At 45.7% G+C, this 20673-nt stretch overlaps 1 protein-coding gene across 1 annotated transcript in view; it reads right to left on the reverse strand.

The window, feature by feature from the left end:
* Nucleotides 1–20673, reverse strand: part of LOC121833524 (laminin subunit alpha-1-like) — a 163711-nt gene that overhangs the window by 71043 nt on the left and 71995 nt on the right. Inside the window, exons 15-21 of the mRNA XM_042286910.1 lie at nucleotides 18853–19067; nucleotides 17661–17772; nucleotides 17130–17243; nucleotides 16081–16307; nucleotides 14391–14599; nucleotides 12018–12124; nucleotides 1115–1292 (exon numbers count right to left, since the gene is read on the reverse strand). Of these exons, the coding sequence (XP_042142844.1) occupies nucleotides 1115–1292; nucleotides 12018–12124; nucleotides 14391–14599; nucleotides 16081–16307; nucleotides 17130–17243; nucleotides 17661–17772; nucleotides 18853–19067 (1162 nt within the window). The remainder of the gene's footprint in view (nucleotides 1–1114; nucleotides 1293–12017; nucleotides 12125–14390; nucleotides 14600–16080; nucleotides 16308–17129; nucleotides 17244–17660; nucleotides 17773–18852; nucleotides 19068–20673) is intronic.

Consider the following 20673-nt stretch of genomic DNA (forward strand, 5'->3'; position numbering starts at 1 on the left):
AGCATCCGCAAAACATTTCTCGCAGTTAAAAAAAAAATAATGTGTTGCTACATACTATAATTTTCATTCGTGACACAGAAACCACTGCTTTGTCTACTTTCACAGTCCGTCGCAAGACACCGCAGTGCCAAGGTGAATGGATGCACCCATTTATCCGTGACCAGATCAAACCTTACGGCGCCTGGCGGCCAAAACAGGAAGTCAAGAAAGGGGGTCGGATGGAGACCCGGCGGCTGGAGAAATTAAAACGTTTCAAGAGGGTTTTTTTTACATACAGAGTCCTTCCTCATGCAGCGGCGAAAGCTACGATTGGCGTCCAAGCAGAGTTAATCTAGCTGTCCTTTCTTTTCCGTGACTCGAGGAAGGGGTAGCCCAACTCCCCTTCCGGACGCCAACAGACGCCAACAGACCCCAACAGTAGTTGGAGCTTGCACAGCTTGGTTTCGTCTCAAGCGTTTCCCCAGGAATTAAAATTGTGTCTGTGTGTGTGTTTGGGGGGGGGGGGGGGGGTTGCACAAGGGGGCAATTTTTTTCTCTATTTACTTCACTCTCTTTTGCTGTTTTCTACGTGTGGATACTTGGTGCCCGACTGAGGTTCAGAAACCCCACATTAAACATAACAGTTTACATATTTTATGAAGAATGCGTAATTTCCTTCAGAAAGCACAAAGTAAAGCAAAAGGCAATGTCAGAAAACATCAGTCACTGTGTCAGTACTGTAATACCGCATTTAATGTCAGTACCGAATATATATTCACCGGGAAAACCTCTCCGTTCTTCTTCACGTCAATCAGAGAAGGAGCCAACGAGCAGGGCGGAGGAGAGGCGACGAAACGGCTCGTGCTTTGATGCCACTGGGACGTTAGCTCCATATAGAAACCACTTTCGAGCCAGCGCGTCTAAACAAAGGTTTCGCGCACAATATTATTCTTTTCTGGCGGAAGCAATTTTTTAGGGGTTGCCCTCAGACAAACTTTGGGGGGGGGGGGGGGGGGGGGGTGCAACCCCCCTAGGGGGTGGTAGGGAAATCGCTGTTTTGTCTCGATCAGAAAAAAGATCCATTGGAAAGCTTCGCCTCACTGCTGACGTTGATTGGTGCGGCAGAGACACTTACACTTGCAGCCGTCCACAGTGAAGCCGTAGTGTCCCTCGAGGCAGGAGTCGCACAGGGTGCCGAAGACGCCCGGTCGGCACGGACAGGAGCCCGTGATGGGGTCGCATATCTCGGACAAGGAGCCCCGGGGGTTGCAGCGACACGGCACGCAGCCACCCGCGGCTCCCCCGAAACCATCCTGCGACCAGCGTAATTCAGCAGGCACGGTGAGCGAGGGAGAAAGAAAATCCCCTGGTTTCGCTATCGGCCACCTGGGAGCTTCTGCAAATGCTGCATCTGGTAAGTACATTACTTATGTTCATTATGTGCTGTAATTTATTACTTTACGCAGGCGTTAATTTATGAATGTAATGAGTTAATTCAAAACAGTAATTTAGACAAAATTATTTAATTTTTTTTTAGCTTTCTATTCTTCAAGCGTTCAAGCAAACAGTGACAAATATAATTTTCTTTTTGAGGCAAGGAAAATTGAAACAACTGCGTTTAAGCGAGAAGTTACTCATTACAACTTCCTTTTTTACTCAGAGTTGAGCTATTGACACTTTGTCTAATTCTCTGGGGGTCGACCATGTTTTAAAATTGAAATAAGATACTGCTATATATATATATATATATAGGATCAGAATTATTTGCAACGCTTCATATAACTTTTACAATGCTGATCTGTTCAAGCAATTTGCAATTATAATTTTATATAGTTTATGCACTTATAGGCTAAGCACTTGTTTGAAAGTCGAGGAAACTACAAACCCGCAATTTCTGAGCGGCCTTGCATTTCTGACTACAAGGATTCAAGCACACACCACCCGTCACGCTTAACACTGCATGGGACATGGTCCCTCACCAACCGAATTGCGGAAAAGAAGTGTTAAGGTTTAGAGGTCACGATCTGAGCATGCAATGTCTATGCAATCTCTAATCATTAATCATTGACGAAATTTATTTCCAAATCGTTAATACATGTATTTGATTGAATTGTATATGGTGTCAAACCATGTAAATTCTTTTTGCTTGTATATTTTTCATTTTGATTGAATTTTGACCATATTGTACAATTTCGCAAATCCAAAGTTTTTTTTCTTTCCCCTTGAACCGCTGTTTGTGTGCCGCTGTAAGGAGCCGGGGCTGTCTTGCTGTCTTGCAGTTCCCATTTGTTGCGGCCTCCCCGTCGCCTTATTTTATGAAAAAAATTAATTTAGTGATGCGTTGTCTTGTACCAACTAGAAAGGATGGTGATAAGCTTGACAACTCAGCTCTGTTACACTGTGTATATGGTGTTAAAAAAAGGTGGGTTCTGTCATCTTATGACAGGGAAGTAACGACAGAATATTTATAAAATAATGTAAATAATTTCTGAAAATAATAAAATTATGATTTCGGCACTTTTATTTCTTGGTAATTTGCAAAGGTAATCTAGTTAGTCTTAAGATTTTTCTGGAGTGTAATTAATTGTCCACCTCTGCGTATATTTTGCTTCATAGAATGTCGGGTCATTAAATATGACTACTTGTAATTCGACGAAATGGCAGAACAAGAAGAGAAAAGTTTCAACTTGAAGCTTGACAAGTCATCAGCCTTCTCGGCTGTGACTCAACGAATACGGGAAGTGCGCAAAAAGGCACACAATACTCAAGTTAAAAGTAAAAATTAATGCCGTTGAGTCAGCACACGGGCAGAATTAAACGTTCAGTTATGTAAGGGTAAATGCAGTATTACTGTTCAGTAAAATGAGATCACAAACAAATGTGTTTGTCTCTAAACTAGAACAAGTAGTAAAAAAAAAAAAAAAAAAAAAAGGCACCCTCGAACAACGTTTTTAATCCAAACAACACAGCACACGCTGTTTGTGGTTGCCCACAGTTTTATTTGTCCTATAGTGCCATCTTAAGTATTAAATCCTGCAAGCTTTTTCACTCTTTGTTCATTTAATAAAAATATGATGGAAATTAATTCCAATGTTCCGCTGTCTTCGAAGCACGAATCTCAGCTCCAGGGCCCGATTGACGCCCCGCTTTAAGCACGATAGAACAGAATAGAAAAGAGACAGTGATGCTCTTGACGGGTGGAATTGGAGACGATCGATGTACTAAGGAACGTACAGCGGCTTCGAGCGAAGAGTATTTTCTTGTTTCCGAGTCGCTTTGATCTGTCGCTTCCAATATATACCTCAATAACGGTTCTTAGAACCGGTTCTGAACGGTTCTCAGAAGCACACTCTTCCACCTCGTGCTGCACGAACGCTGTAATGTCGTTTAAAAGAATGTTTTCCTTTGTCCGTCTTATTTCCTGTCTCAATATTTTTCGTCTTAAGGCCGCGGTGTGTGAAGAACTTTGTTTTTCGAACATCAGAAAACAGATGTTGTGTATGACTAAAATGTAAGATTGACCATAAGGGATATTCACGAGGCACCACATTTGAGGTGGTTGGGCGCGGCGGATTCTCAAAACACGCCCCAATTTGTGGCACACCAATAACAAAAAACCTTGGTTGGATCGGACGCGCATTTCTCCACGTTCAACGACGTGCACTCCATCCATTCAGGGTAGTTTTTAATGGAAAATGATGAAATGGAATTGAGCTCTGGGCTTGCGCAGCAAATAGCGGCCTCAAGTATGCTGCCCAGCAAACACCCCTCATAGGTTACACTAACGCGACAATATGCATAGTTCGTTAGGGGCTATGTCATATTGTGCGTAATGATCCAGCTATTAGGTCGCCTTATTATAAGGTATGTTAACTTGTGTTATTTATAAAGTTGTTATACTTCCTTCACTCTAAGAAATGCCTGCGCGTTACTTACCCGCAAAACACTCCAACAGCCATGCCAATTTTTTCGATCTACGAAATCAGCTTGGTGAATCATGAGGCGAAACATCCGTTTCGACCTCAAAATGAAGTCTGTGCTGTGGCATTACACAACGCAAGCATGACGCTTTGCATTGCGTAATGCCACAGCGCAGACTTCATTTTTAGATCTAAACGGATGTTCCGCCTCATCATTTGCTGGTCTGATTTCGTAGATCGCAGAGATTGGCTGTTAGAGTGTTTTGCGGGTAAGTATTCGCGCAGGCGTTTCTTAGAGTGCTGTGTGAAGCCGCGGGGAGCTTGCCTTCGTTGATGAAATTGAATATGAAGTGACTGGTTTTATCTTCGTTTTACGTTTTCTTTTTTACGATCAATATCTAGAACCCATTATTATTTTTCGGCTGTAAAAGAGTATTTCGACTGACTGACTCTGCTTTCCATGTCAAAGATGAAAATGCACAATTTGCTGTACTGTCAGAATAATTGAAGTGTTTTTCTTTCATGCATGTCAGAACCACAAGCTTGCGCAAGTGGTCGGAAATTTTTACCCTTAGCTCTTGCAATTTTAAATGTTGTGTACGTTTTAGGAGTCCATTAAAATTTTATCCCGATAAATCGCCACCCTTTAATCTATGAAAGAATCGATCAATTGCCCAGCCCTAATATACATACATACATACGTATATATATATATATATATATATCGTATATAAGTCAAAACATTTTTTCGTTGCAGAATGTACGATAAACGGCGCAATATACAATTGCGATGGTTAATCCACATCGATATGTAATGGAGAGCAGTACAAAGACACTCACGGTCAAAGGTTATTACTTTAGCTGCACGAGCACAAACAATACGCTCTGTTGCGCTGAACGGACAATCGAACGCCGTTCTAGTGGCCAGTACATTTGTAACCTTGTGCCCTTATCTGGAGCTGCAAATCTTGCCCCTACTGTTCACTTTAGACTAAAATTTCACCTAAAGATTGCCCTTTATACAGATGTACTCATCCATGTGTGTGTGGTGAAAGCCTTATATTTTTGCTTTCTTTTCGTCATCTAAATTTTGCAGATTAATCAGATAAAAATATTAATCGCGATTAAAATAGAGCGGGGATGTGGGCGAGCCGCTTAATGTTTATGCAATTCGCAACTTCCACGACCTATAGGGGGCGGACTGGTGCCCATCAAAATGGCTGTTGGATGATCGTCGTAGAACAGCGGTACGAGGCTGGGTCTACGACGTGTAAGTAGTTCTTGTTTTGCTCTAAATGAGCTCTATTAGAGCCTTACTTTATTTCTTCACGCCAGAGGGGGGATAGCAAGCACCTTTATTCTGAAGCCTATCATCCAGGAGCTAGGGATCGCGACTCTCACACCGCGGTACCACCATCGGTTAAAGTTGCGAATAAATGAAACCGTGCGCAAAACAACGAAGGTGGGAGGGAAGAAGTGCACAGTGTTAACGCACTCATCGATTAATCTGTTGGGTAATCGATCAATTCCCCTGCCCTATATAAAACATATCCCATGACAAGTGTGCATTTAATGCACGTGCAACGATTTCTAGTCTGCGTCTTTTATTAATGGTGTAATTGTTTTCTTATAATCACCATAAAGTTTGATATCAAATTGGAGCTGACGTGCTAATACTTTGTTCTTGTATTTTTGTCCTATACTGTTTCTTGTGACACCATTATCATAGAATGACGAGCGCTCTCAACTGTCGCTAAGCTCAGGGCAGTCAGTGACCGCTAAATTCATAATATTAAACTAAATTACGAATGAAACACGCGATTAAAATCAAACAAAATAAAGTCTGGTGTCACGAGATAATTATAAATAATAACTTGGATGACCGCCTTAGAAGCACTTTGGTATTTGCGATAAGTGCTTTAAGCGGATATTAGACGCCCAGGTCCACCTTTTGAGCATGAAAACGTGTCAAAACAATTTTAAGGGAGCCCCGGCGAAATTGTGATAAATGTGTCTCACAATTGGTTTGACGCGCTAATTAGACAAATCTGAACTAATAACAGAAATTACAAGTCCCAATAGTTTCTTTCGCGAAGTTATTGAATTTTTAAAATTTCTTCCAGTGGCTAAGAGGCTTTATTCTCAACACTGAAAACATGACGCCAAATGTTGAGATACGAAGTTTGGGGTTGTAAAATTAATGGTATCTCACGCAAAACAAAATAGAAGAAATCGTGCAAATTATTGCGTTTCTTAGACTATCTGCTTGACTAGAAAGTTATACATGTGACGTCACCCCGCTGGAAAGCGCGTGATAATTTGAAAGTTGCTTATGGCATAGCATTCATTTGCCATTTTCTAAAATGCTATTTTGAATTGAGAAATAATAAATAGCATGATGGGAAAAGGAAAGCCTGGGTATTCTGAAGATTTGTTTAAGTTCGGGTATTTAGAAAACTGCCGGAGCTCCTCTCTATATAGGCCTATTGCTATATTACCCAAGCATCAAGGAGAATGCAGGGACTGGTGTTCCACGCGCCGCACGTGCTGGCCTCAGCAGTTGTAACTTTTCTAAAGCAAATACCTGAAACAAATGGCATATTGCACGGGCGTTCGTCAACGCTTTACTTTGGTTATTTACTTCGAATCTTTTATACCGGGGAGGTGTGCGCGTGTGGCGCGTGGAACACCAATTGCTGCATTCTCCTTGATGCTTGGGTAAATACAGATGTAAATAGCAAACGGTCTATTGGTGCAAGCACCACTAATCTCTAAGCACTGATATCTATGACAATTGCTAGATCGCGCATCCCCACTTGGTCGCTGCAGGGCGAATACGGCCACCGGACGGCCATCTTGCATGCGGCGAAATCGTGCTTTTTGCTTGAGTTGCAGAGGCTAGCGGGAGCGTGCTGAAGACACGGTTTCTACTCGTTCGTCGTCATTCGCCAAAGACGTTTTTTTAAAACCCCGTGTAAGCCGTGAGACTTGCCGTTGAGAACACGTGGAAATTTGTAAGGAAGCGCAGTGCCGCACGAAAAACGCACAAGACGTCAAAAGCAAGTTTCGCCGGTCTCGCGGCGAGATCAAAGCTTCCTTGGCACGTTGAAATGCTGCGTCTCTGTGCCTTCGCACGCTTGAATACCGAACAAGAATCGTCACCGTGTGTATGTGTTTTGCGAGTGCAATGCGCGTGAAGCCGCATGTGCCTCTGAGGCAGCGTTTTTTTCTTTACTCTGACGACTGTATTTGTAACTTGCGGCACTCGCGGTCCAGAAATGAGCTTGATCCAGCGTCCAGCGGTGACGGAAGAGGGGGGGGGGGGGGGGGGAAGGTACGCCTTTTCTTCGTCAGTACAGGGTTTACAGAATACTGCGCACAACAGCTGCTCATTACTGATCAGCGCTGGTTCATTATCTACCTACTTAATTGCACTTGACGTTTGAGCCAACGAGCTTGAGTAAACTTAGAGCGGTAAACCAGCGGTCAAAAATGGCACCCCTTCGGTTGCCGCTATCTTGCCTGTTTGCCACATTAGTGATCACGTGACGTTAAAATGGTTGCGCCCAGAGGTGGGCCAGATCAGATTGGCCAGATCGCGGTCAGCAGATGGGCCAGATGGGCACTCTAGGGATGCGTTCGAATCTTACTCGAAAGGCGCCGAGTTATTCCGGCGGATCAAGTCACGTGACAAGGCAGATAGATCAACGCTGGACGCGGGTAGGTTTTTGAACGCAACGAGTGCAAGAACTCCACCCAGGAGTGCAGGAGTGAGATAAAAGCTACGTTCGATTTACTTGCACCTCCTGCGCCGGTGCAGAAAAGTGTAGAGCAGTCTACTTCCGGTATATGTATTGAGATACGACCAGAAGTACACCGCCCCACACTTTTCTGCACCGGTGCAGGAGGTGCAAGTAAATCGAACGCAGATTCTATTTCACTCGTGAGTGAAGTCTTGTACCCGTTGCGTCCGAAAACCTACCCGCGTCCAGCGTTGCTGAAACGTCTTGTCACGTGACTTGATCCACCGGAGTAACTCGGCGCCATTTGAGTAAGATTCGAACGCAGCCCCAGAGTGCTCATCTACCAAGGTGCTGACCGCGATCTGGCCAATCTGATCTGGCCCACCTTTGGACGCAGCCATCTTAACGTCACGTGATCACTAATGTGGCAAACAGGCAAGATGGCGGCAACCGGGGGAGTGCCATTTCCGCTGCAGGTAGTGGGTTCCGGTTTACCGCTCTAAGGTAAGACTCAAGCTCGTTGGTTTGAGCGCGGCTCGCCTAATTCAGCTTGGTCAACAGATTGTACACGACCATATAAGCCGCGCTTCAATTACATTCAATCTCGCCGTCTTGTAATTTTGCCTTTGAAAACGGGCCTTGCTCTACAGCGTTGCTCATTTGTGCTGTTATGTGATCTATAAGAGCAGATTGGGAACATAGTCATGGTTAATAGTGCATAGTATAGACCGTTCCATTAGGGTCACAGCAGAAATGGTGAAAAGAAAAAAAAAAAAAAAAAAAGCCCTTCCCCTCTCACTCGTATGTCGTCTGCTCCGCCGAGTGGGCAGTACCTAGCATCCGGCTAGCGTACATACTCTGTTTAAAATCGCGTCATTTTGGAAATTTCAAGCGCAAATGCGCAGATTTTGGTATGCCAGTTATCGTGTATTACTATGCTAGATAAAAAAGACTAACAGAGTCCAATTGCGCTGTTATCCGCGTGCAAATAAAAAAAAAAAGGGAAAACTGTGTCAGACTGGCCGGTCTCTCCGGCGAAAAGTGAATTTGGTGGCTGTACATTTTTTACTATACAGAGTTCGTACTGGTGTAGGCCTTTAGCGACCATGAATCAATGTTTGAAATAATAAATAAAAACGTGCTCTCCTGCCGCAATACTCGCAGTAGTTGAGCGTAGTGCTGCCGGCTGACTCAACTGCTATTTAAGTAACCGAAAAAAGATATGTCAGTTGATCATTTACCGAAGTAGAACAACAGAGAGCTCTAGGCTGATTTTGGAGTAGCCATAACTATTCTAAGAACGCGAACCACCTCACGACGGCAGCCACGAGCGAGAGTTCAATGTTCCGTACAGCCCGCCGATACAGCCCAAAGGTGGAGAATGGCAACCTCCCGTTTTGTCATCTGCTAGCGGAGTCGGGCGCGTGCCCTCTCTCTCATTTTACCGCGCCGAACCCACTGAATTTCCCAGATGTATGGAGAGGGCGCTGCTGTCGAACGAAATGGTGCCAACTAGAGAGCGCTAAATGGAATGGCTTTGCGGACGAGCCTCGCCGCAACTTCGCTCGTCCGGAGATAATCTACATCGCGATTGCGCTGGATGTCACGTGCTCTCTTCTGGCTGCTCTCCGAGCGTATGCCAGGGTAAACCGTTTATAACAAAAAAACAAAAAAAAAAAAAAAAAAAAAAAAAAAAAAAAAAAAAAAACACCGCCTCCAGGCTCAAAATACAAACGTGCGATTGTCATTTACGGACAATGTATTCAGCCTATTTCTGAACACGAAGGGTATATTTCAAATTTCGTAAGTTTCCCTTTATTATTATGAATTTGTTTGGTTCTGCATGTGGGCCTTTGCAGATGTCCTGTTTTGCTCTGTAGTGTAAAGGGAGGTAGAGGCCTCGTCAAGCTAAAATAGCAGCTTTTTTCTTTGTTTTTTTCTACCACCTTCCCTCCCCTTGTTTGGAGAAATTTTTTAAACTACTGTGGCTGGTGAAATTGGTCACAACGCGAAATAACTCTAGGGAGCTGAAAAACGCTGCCTCTACGCATAGAAACACATACGGCGTAAGCTCATCAGCACGTCATCCGACGAGATTGCGAGCCCGGATTACGTCGCGCTAAACGCCCCAAACGCATTGGTTCTCAACCAGTGGTCTTTCGCGGACCCCTAGTGAATCGGCGGAGCTCATGAAGGACCACGTTCGTGGTGAGTGGAAGGGACGAACGGAGAACCAGAGGAGCGGGGACGGCAGCGGCGGCGGCGGCGCAGAGACGGTGACAGGGACTGTCGGCCTTGATGCGGGAAGCCGTTTTAACGAAAAAGGTGTGCGCGTAAAAATAGAAATTCCTGTGCTCCGCCTTGCAACAGCGTTGCACGAAGGACCGGGATGTCTAATTTCATTAGGGACTTTTCGCATATCGCATACACTGCAGATTTCTGGTCTTGTGCATGGCCGCCAGCTCAATCTGTGTTCAACGTGACGGCAAACGCTTCCACTAATAATGAAGAGCTCTAGCGTATAACCTACGGAAAGTCTGTTCTTTGCCTTAAGTAGGAGAAAACTTGTCACGCAACGGTATGTCGAGCAATACACATCGGCAATGGGTTAGCGGTTTAAGGCCGTTACAAGGAACATGACTATTTATTACAAGCACTTTCATAAAACAGATTACGCGTACTTGCTTTCAGGTAATTACAAAGCAAATAAAGAAATGCTCGAAGCATTTTAAGCGTGTCTGTTTTAGCCAGTCGTTCGTGACGAGAGCTTAGAACGGGTAGCTTTAACGAGAGGGGCCGCAACGTTGCAAATAGCAGGGTACAACATGTACGGTATATTAAATATTTATTTTCGATAGAGCAATAAATAAAACCACTAAACACGCCGATTGTGTTAATAGGCAGTTTTAGCATAGCGTTACCGCAAGCTACCGTTGGCTACCGTGAGCACGGCAACGCTCCTGGCACGCGCTAAAAATTGTGCTTCAAAGGCGCAGCGCGAGCTTCCGGTTGTAATGCTACACCGCACGGTAGCCTGCGGTAACAAACTTCCTATCAATAACCAGAAAGCAGTTTGATCACACGTTGCAATACACTAAAACCGAGGCGGTGAGCAACGAGTTGTGAGCCTGTGACGCGAAGACACCAATACTGTGAACGCTGCTCTTCCGGAGCTTGACAGTCACCTTGCGCGGCTCACTTTTTAGAGCACAAATGGCCAGGCAAAGCGCAGACACGATATCTTCATCACCCTCAAAAATATTCTGCCACAAACAGTGACGTGGCCGGTGCCTAAAACGCGCTTGCTCACCACAAAGCTTTGCAAGTTTTTGTTTCTGCTACTTTTAAATATCAGCATGCTCGTTTTCCTAACAGCGCATCAACGTCTCCGTCACCTGCAATATGACCCTGCCCTACCTGTCTCGCATTAGTAGGCAAATAAATCACTTATAGCGCGCTGACCAGCGTCAGCGAGCAGGCCCATGGGAAATCCTGGAGAATCTATCCCCGTCTCTTCCGCCATCTTGAAACTACCGCCCCGCCACCTATAGGGTGTTGGAGTTGCGAATAGGTTCACTACGATAATGATTTATAAATTGATATAACTTCTGGAATTTCCCTTGCTGCTACCTGTCTCGGAGAATGACACAATGCACTGGTTCAACAACACGTAGTCATTCATCGACTGTTATCGCCCGCGCCAGAATCCCCAGCTCCTGGTACATATGCTCCGACGGCCTTTTATCAGCAGCGGAGCGCCGCTCGCGTGGCCAACTGCCCTTAGCCCCTCGCGGTGGAAATGACCAGGGCTGATTTAACATGCAGGCAACCTGGTCCAACGCTTCTGATCCCAAAGTTGCCCACAAACTAATGGCTAGTGTGAAGTGAATTTCTCCAATAGACATAGACACGAAAAAATTACCCTAAAATTGTAAAGTTTATTTTCAATCTAAAAATAGACGACTTTTATTGTTGGGCTTGACTGATGAGGCAGGTCTTGGCGGATCCCTAGAATGCCTCCGCAGACGCCAAAGAGCCAGCGGACCCCCTTTTCGAACCACTGCACTATAGTGTAACTCTCGGCGACTGCGATTCAGCTAACTGTCCCTGCCCTCGTGACAGTGTCATGTGACTGTGTAACTATAAACTCTGACGTTTTAAGAAATGCAGAACGGAGCCTATAATCGTTCTGCTTTTTGATTTGGCGTTCTTATTGGTTAATGCGACTATCCCATTGGCTGCGGAGCGAGGATGATGTGTGCGCAGAACTCCTTCTACCTTGTTTTTCTTAAGAAAGACTGAAGGGCATGAAAGGGTGTACACGGCGCAGAGGTTTCTGCCTACCTAGCCACCCGGCGTCGTGAGTGAGACCAACCTGGCATCTGTCGCAGGTACGACCCGCGAAGCTGGGTCGGCAGTTGCATTGGCCAGTGGTCTTGTTGCATTGTGGTCCCAGGGATCCCGCCACGCTGCAGTCACAGGCTGCGAAAAAGGCTAGTTCTCAGCTCTGTAGGAGCGGAGGCAACAGCGAAAGCTCAGGCATGCAGCGATTGCGTGGAGCCTTTACGCTATGCGTCACATGTCATCTGGTTACTTGGTGTTAGATTTTTCTGACCGATTTTGTTTTAATGCGAAAGCATTAACTGTTTTAGGGAGCGAGCCGACGTCATCAGGTTTGAAGCCGCGCCAAACGGCACCTTAAATCCTTTCTCCAAGTGAAGCCAGCTCCAAGCTATGAAACTACGCGAAAAGCTAGCCAACGGCACCTAAATTCCCCAATCCCAAAGGAGCGGAGCAAAGCTGATGGATTTTCGGCTTCGGTCCCATTGGCCGCTGCGCGTCAGTTTCAACGACTGCCACCCCAAGGCGCTGTGTGTCCGTCAGCGCGCCGTTAACACGCGCGCTCTCCTCTGCGCGATAACCTTGGACGCTCCGTCCAAGGTTATCGCGCAGAGGAGAGCGCGCGCGCTGAACGGCGACGAAAAGTACGCAGCAGACGAAATAAGGGAGTGGACGAGCGGCTTGCATGCTTTCGCATTCACAACTCATAAGAAATGCATTCACAATTCATAAGAAGTGCTTAGGTGTACCGAGACTTTTTAATTTATCGGCTCTTTTATTTGATATCAATCGATCGGGCACCTAGTTTAGGTAATTTTATTACGAACGATTTTGGGTTTCTACTAGAAAATTCAATCACTCTTTTCGCCACATCTGAAGCCGCAAAAATTCTCGGCAACGGTATCTTCAATCATTTATCAACGAGAAGAGGTACGGATCGAAGCAGCGTGTCAACGACAGAAAGTCAGCAGTTGAAACTTCTTGCGCCGCGTTTAAAAAACATGTACGTACATAAAGAAGACGAAGAAAGTAAAAAAAAAAAAGTCTCGGTTACTTTCGGTATAATCGCTCAATCATTTTCGTATCAAGTTACCAAGTAGTCTTATCACGGGCACCGCACAACATTGTTAGCTCAAACAGGATATCCGTGACGTTTCGCAATTTACTTACAGTAATTAAGATATCGACGAGCACTATATTGTGTTGCCTCATAATTAACACTTTCCCCCACACCGGTAGTTTGGAGCGTCTTTGAACCGAAAGAAAGGAAGCGGCAAATCTACCGATCACACATTTGTGCTGTGACACACTCTGTGAGTCAAATAAGGTGGAAGTTTTCTACAGTCATTGATTGCTTAAAGGGGTCATGAAATGATGTCTCTACTTTTGCTGAATACTACTTAGAATCTTTCTCTAACGTTAATAACTAAATAAACATGCCGTTTCTTTTTAGGTATTGGCAGTTGGTAAAAAAAAAAAAAAAAGTCGAGAAATATGAATATCGTTCGTTTCCTTAACTCAAAGCGAGAACAAGCGGCCATGTGGCCTGGTGCCTATCCTATGTCCTCAACGTTAATCATACCCACGCGCTGGGGTTGGCAAAGTAGAAAACGCATCTGAGCTTCAGGCATCGTTAAATTACGGCTATTCTCATCACTGCAGTGGTTGGACACGAGCCACTACCCAAGTGTTCGCCGATTCGTTGATTGTTACGAGCCAAAATCGAGTGCTCATGCAGTTCTCGTGTCCAATCCATGAGCCACGCTCGACTGTCGTCAGGTGAGTGGTTTCGACCCCACAATTACGCCATCAAGCTTTACGAAGGCAAGATTGAAAGAAATAGTTCCCTTTTATCCTCGCGATTTCTCAGCAACAAAGGAACTTCTAAATCAGTGCGGTCTGTGCGAGTATACTTGGGCCAGACTGGGACCAGTAAGTCTCTGCAAAGGCATGCATAACATTCCAACCCGATATCGTTTCATAACCCCTCTGAGTACCTAGCTCAGGACATTAGCTTACTATCCGTGCGGCTTGTGCTTTGTAATTTGTTCTTCCGCCTTCTCCTCAGCTTGCAGCAGCTTTAGTTGCTGCGGAGCGATTATACGGCGAGCATATGCTCCAAAATACGGCTTGGACATATTGGAACGCAAGGACGGGCGCTCTAAAGGACAACATAAAAAACGTTGCAGGATACGCGCTATGACGAGGTGGTCAAACTCGCTCCGTCATTAGTTGAGGTTAGAGGGAAACAAGAGCACATGGACTCATCTGGAACGTAAACAAGCGCACGAATTGCGCAAAGAGCAGGCGGACTTGCACGGTGTATAATGTGCTTGGGAATCGTCACGCCCTGTGTTTTCTCGACTGTGACCGATTCCTCTTCGGCAATGAGTAAAATACATCTCACGCCTGCAGTCTCCCGTGGCAGGGTTTCCGAAGAATCCGTCCAGGCACTCCAGGCAGTTCCAGCCGCCTGTGTTTCCGCGGCAGCGCAGGCAGCGCCCCGTCCGGTGGTCGCAGAAGCCCGGCACAGAGGTATCGGCGTTAGGTCCGCAGCGGCACGGCCGGCACTGTTCCCCGGGCACGCTGGGATTGCCATAGAAGCCGTCGGCGCACCTGCGCGGAGGCAAGGGTAGAGTCAACTGTTATTAAGCATACTAGGTAGCCGCCGCTTACTTTATGGGGTTCAGCCATACGCCCAATCAGGTCTCGGTTTGTGCTTCCAACATCCTAAACACTGATGTCACTGCACTACACACAACTTTGCCCTAAATAGATATCCATAAAGTCAGTGTGCTTTTTTACTTTTTGCTGAATTTTTTTTAGTCGTGAATTGGATCATGAACCGATATCCGGAGCTCACAAAATAAGGCTGGAGCGAAAGGCATGATGCTCCAAAATTCCAAAGCATCACTCACACAGCGATATCTCTAAAGCCGTGGTCACACTGCCTTATACATCATACAAAAGACCGCCTGCGTACAGATTCGAACTCTAGTCACCGCGAGATCCGTGCTTTGATTGCCGCATGGAAATGCGTTCAAGGAGAAACTAATCACCCGGCGCTCGAACCACGGATATTGCAGTCACTCATGTTTGCAGACTGTCTTTTGTATGATGGCATGAGCAGTGTGACCCTGACTTAACGGATGGCCATATTTTTGGAAAAGTGTACGATTGAACACGGCCAACGAGTCACCTCACGTCACGATCTTCCTTCCCTCTCCTCTTCGCCTCGTCCCCTCGACCAGGTAAAACGAAACGAGAAAGAGAGAAGTGAGGCCGCTTCCCCTTATTGTCAACTGTTACCAAAGAATCGTGACGTCACATTTCTCGATTGATCGCGCCTTTCTTTTCAAAAATACAGGCATCCCTTGACGTCGATGTACAAGGGATGTTCTAAAGTTTGTAGCGTCCCGTTCAACGCTTCTGCAATTTTATTTTGTGAAATTCAAATTTCAGTTCATCATTCCTTTAATAATGACAGGAAACATGGATGTCAATCAGCTACATTAGCGTCTTTAGTGTTTCCCAAGTAAAAAGAACATCGTAGAAGCTGGTTCAACGCAGCTGTGAAGATGCCATTCGGTAGCGGCGTTGGGAGGGAGGTTGGAACGAACTGTTACTATTTGCTGTCCATCATGACAGATCGATGCGTGAATTAGCGTGCCAAAAGCCCCCCGTCCCCTGACGCTGATTTGGGCCACTTTATGTCGTCAACTAGCATCCATACATCGCCGATTCGTGCTCTTAAATTTATTTATAAAGTATGTATGTTAGGTCCGGTCAACTTTAGACTAGCGTTTTGTTTAGGTTATGTTCAGGTTCGGTCTTGACTAGCTCTCGGTTAGGTTTAGGCTTAGTTTTGGCGTAGCTTTGGTAAAGTCCGGTTTGTAAGGATTAGGTGACTAGATTGGATTAGACGGAGTGAAGTGAGGTTGGGTTAGAGTTAGGTTGGGCTACGTTAAGGTTAGCTTAGGTCAGTAGGCTTCGGGGGTAATAGAAGTAAATAATAGACATATGCGTCTCAACGAAGCCTGTGACGCTTCGACGTCGTCAGCAGACGAGCCAACGTCTGGGCAAAAACAATCCCTTGCCTCTCGCATTTGTTTCCAGCGTGGTTGGGTGGGCACTCGGTGCACACGTAGTCGCTCTCCCCAGTCGGGGTGATCACGGTCCGGCACTCGGACGAGAACTGGTTCGGCTCCGAGCTCAGAGGGCAGGCGCAGGGACGGCAGTCGTCGGGGAATCCCAAAGCGGCGTTGCCGTAGAAGCCGGGCAGACACTCCCCGCAATTGGAACCCGTCGTGTTGTGCAGACATTCCTGCGAGTAGAGCTCGTGTGAGGGCTAGAGAACAGACACATAGCTTCATCTTTTAGAGCGCAGCTCTTAGGCACCCGTTTCCGGCTGGAGCGGCGTCGGCGTAATTGTGCAGTGCATTATGGGACATTTTCCCTGATGCAACGCGCGGGTAGGAGGACGAGGGGGAGGGGAGGAGGGAAGTAGGAGTGGGAGGGGGAGGAGGAGGGAAAGGGGAGGAGGGGGTGGGGAGGGGGAGGAGGGAGGAGGAGGAGGGGAGAAGGAGGGATGAGGAAGAAGAGAGGAGGGGAGGAAAATGAGAGGAGAGGAGGACCTTGAAGGATGAGGGGAGGAGGAGGTGAAGGAGGAGGAGGATGGGGGAGGAAGACGAGCAGGAGGAGTAAGAGGAGGGAGGAGGGGAGGAGGAGTAGCAGGGAGGATGAGGAGGTGAGAAGGAGGTGTATTCCCTCCCCTCATACCAATCTCCATGATCCCGACATTCGACAGCATGGCACCCCGGCTTTTGTGACATCATTTGTTGCCAGTTCGGAACGACTTTTGATGTATGGGGCGGAAGAGGGCACGTGATTAGACACACCAGCCGGAGACGCGTTCCAGGCACCATAATATTACTGTTTAGAAAGAAGACTAGTATGAAATACCAAGTTTTATACTGGGGTCGATGCCCCATTAATATTTATATTATGGCCAATTTTTTCTTGAAACAGCTAACACAAAAATAGTGTCCGGTTTTTTTTTTCAGCCATTTTAATTGACCGTAACTTCTAAGCAAATTAAAAATTGCTCGGTACTCGTGATGAGCGCGTGCGGTTGTTGCAAACTCACGTGGCATTGTCCCGTGTAGGCGTCGCACGAGTCGGCGTGGTTGTTGCAGTCGCACTTCTCACAGCGGCCACCGACGAGCGTGTCGTTCACGCGCCGGTAGCCCGGAGCACAAAGCTGCGACGAACGACAAAAAGTAGGCATAACCGTCACAGCTCTAACATCTTCCATAGGATCAGACTAGAGCCACTAAATCAGCCGCGCTTCAGAGTATAGACACTTCATTCTCGCATCACCTTCTGAGAGCCGCCATTTTGATGCTTAGCGCAAAGCGGGTGCCATTGGCGATAGTTTCGATTAAAAAAATGCTGCTTTCTGAGCTTTAAATACAATGTCAGACAACTCAGGCTTTATGGTTTCGCTTTGTCGCAGGCTGCAAATTCCTGGAGGGCAAAAAAATCTTTTTTTTTTTGTGATTGCAGATAAGGATTTATCCAGCTGGAAACAATGATTTTAAGCAACAAGGTTCTTGAAATGTTACTGAAGTGAAGCGAATTTAGTGGCCATAGCCCACACAAGAGGTTGGTACGATACCTCGCACGAGAGACCGGCGTAACCCGTTGGACACTGGCACATCTCCACGGAGGTCATCTTTCTCAGGCTTCCCGAGTCCTTAGATGCCGATGGGAGCTCCACGTGATGCATCCTGAACAAGAAAGTCACACATCACAATCTCACAAAAAGGCAAACAGCGCGCCAAAATAGGGACAAAGGAAGCGCACACAGGACAAGCGCTGTTTGCCCTGTTGTCAGTATGAACCAACTACCCCACGTCGCCGTCTAATCACAATCTCAAACTATGTATCCGCACATTTAGGTTCCACGTCTTTCCGGACAAAGATCTGACTTTCATGTTTGACATAGCATGAACCAATAAGTTATATATAAAATCACTTTCAGCACAAACTGACAAAATTAAGCAGTTATATCAAACTAAAAAAAAAACGCGTTGCTGCAAGCTATTGGGAATTTGCGTCCTTAAAACACGAAGCAAGTAACTATTGTTTTGACAATATATTCTCTTTCCTTGTTTACTTTCAACTAATGCCTGATCGAATGACCCACGGTACCATTCTTTCACATTTTTTAGCTATAGCCCGTGACCTAAAAGTTTCAGTATTAACCTTTAGTTGAGGCACAATCTTCCCTGCATAACTTCCAATTTCGAAGTACTGCCGAGCTCAGGGACCGCCAGGAGCTACCTTGACACAACTATCACCGTGCGCTGAATGTTCATGAAAGTCCGCAGAGCACCTGGGTTCCTGGGTTCGATCCCCACCCCTGCTCGTTTTGATCTGGATGAGCATATATGTACCGGCGTGCGGTCGTGTATCACTACTCCGTGCTGCACACTAAAGGCCCCCCGGCTAGCGGTTGTACTGCACTGGCTAAATTTCTCATCTACAGCTGAGACACTAGACGCCCCTTGGGCTGACTAACTTCCGGCTGAATACACACCACAATTAATGCGTAGACCACCTGGACATTCATCTCAGATCATAGCGCAACCGATACGACAACCTGGTGGGTAAAATCAAGTATCGTTAAAAGCGCAACGTCACAGCGTTTATCATCTTTCTTTGAGGGTGGTGTCATAGGCTACATCCTTCCAAAGCAGTGAATGCGCTGCAGCCTTGCACATTTAGTATGTGTTTATGTTGGTATATCTGCTAGCTTTTGACTACGCTCGTTCTCACGGTAGAAAAAAAGTATAGCGTTGACTCACGCTCCTTCGACCTGGTCGCTGTGGTACTTGGCACGCAGCAGAAGACGCTCGACGTCGTTGAGGACCAAGGTGAACTCTGACCGGGTCGCCGGTCGGAGGGGTCGGCCGTCCCGGTCCAGCACGTGCCAGCCGTGTTCACGCAATGGCAGCGCTATGCTCACGTTGTCTGCACTAGGCCGCACTCCCCAGTTGTAGCCCAACTTCTTGCCGTCACCCTGCAGAGGGGCAGCCACGTGTCAAGTGCTCCGAAATCCACATGAAAATCTTTACTGTCAGCCCAAACGATCGGCGAGTTCCTGTCACACTAACGCGCATACATTCATCATGGGGCGTTTTTCGGCGGGTAGAGTAAGTAGCAGATGTGAACATGAATACATGATATTCCCCGAGGGGTCCTCTGGTTGTCTACAAACCGTCCTGACCTCCTTAAGATTTGTCTGCCCACGTGGGGACATATGTTGGCCCTCAATAGTAACCGCTAGTGTTGACGTTCGGTCTAGTCCATAAGCTAAAAAGTTTCGTCACTTTTCTTCACAACTGTTGAAATGCAGTGGTAATGCAGAAAGTATTGTGTGTTTCTTCCAGCAATGTTCCAGGTAGGAACTCCGCACGCATTTTGAGCCTCGATGGCACAAATATCGTCATATTGATTTCAATCTTAGCCATTTTTTCTAATGGCTTCGAGGAAGTGATTTATGTCAGACTTATCAAGTTCTGTGAAACGATTATAATCCTTACCGATTCTCAATATGGCTTTCGAAAAGGTCGCTCCACTGAACTTGTCGTATTACAGCATATATAAATGATATGAAATAATATTGAAAACAGACGTGTCATGCTGTGAATTTTTATTGGTTTCTCTAAAGCTTTCGACCGCCTAGAACATAAAATCATCCTAGAAAAATTATATTCGTATGGAATTCGAGGGCATTTCCTTAGTTCTAGTTAAACGTTACCTGAGCTGTCGTTAGCAAACTTAAAGAAACGGGTATTCTTCAGTGCGGAAACCAACTCGGACAGGGGCACCTCAAGGTAGTTTTTCATGGTCATTGATTTTTAACCTGTATAATAATGATAAAGTCAATATTGCATGCGTGTACCTCATACGTAGCATATGCTAATGATGCTAGTATTTTTTTTTTTCAGGTGAATAATATTGATAAGCTAGTTTCTGATGCAGACATTTGCCTAGATAATACGTGGACGTGGAGTGTATTAATAAAATTAATGCATAGACTGCCTTAAATTCTTTAAAAATATATAAAAAATAAAGCAAAAGGAGTTGCTTTCAAACCAAAAGGTAGATTGCGCAATGCCAGCGCAAAGCTAATATTGAACTCCTCTGAGGTTGAATTTGTAACTACTGTCAAAACGTTAGGATTAGTTTTTTATGAAGATATGTTATGGGACTCTTATATCAACAAAACATTACTCAAACTCGCGAATATTGCAGGTGTTCTATACGAACATCGCCATATCCTGCCAACTAGTGTAAAACCTAGAATTCATAACGCATTATTCAATTCTCGTTTATCTTATTGTAACCTATTTTGGGGAACTACGACAAATACCAAGTTAATTAAATTGTTTTACAGAAGAAAGCAATTCAGGTCATAGGAAACGCATCGTATTGCGCACATACTGCCACGCTTTAAGCATAAGATGATGAAACTTATATAGTACTTCAAGTTTAAATTTCTGACAATGTACACGGCATCGCTTAGTATTCCCGATCATCCATGGTACCACGGATTTCTAAACTAAGTGTAAAAATTATCATAAATGGAATACGTAGGACCGAGTCCTTGAGAATGCCGCGTC

Source organism: Ixodes scapularis, unplaced genomic scaffold (assembly GCF_016920785.2).
Source record: "Ixodes scapularis isolate PalLabHiFi unplaced genomic scaffold, ASM1692078v2 PGA_scaffold8__174_contigs__length_109621045, whole genome shotgun sequence".
Taxonomy (NCBI): Eukaryota; Metazoa; Arthropoda; class Arachnida; order Ixodida; family Ixodidae; genus Ixodes; species Ixodes scapularis.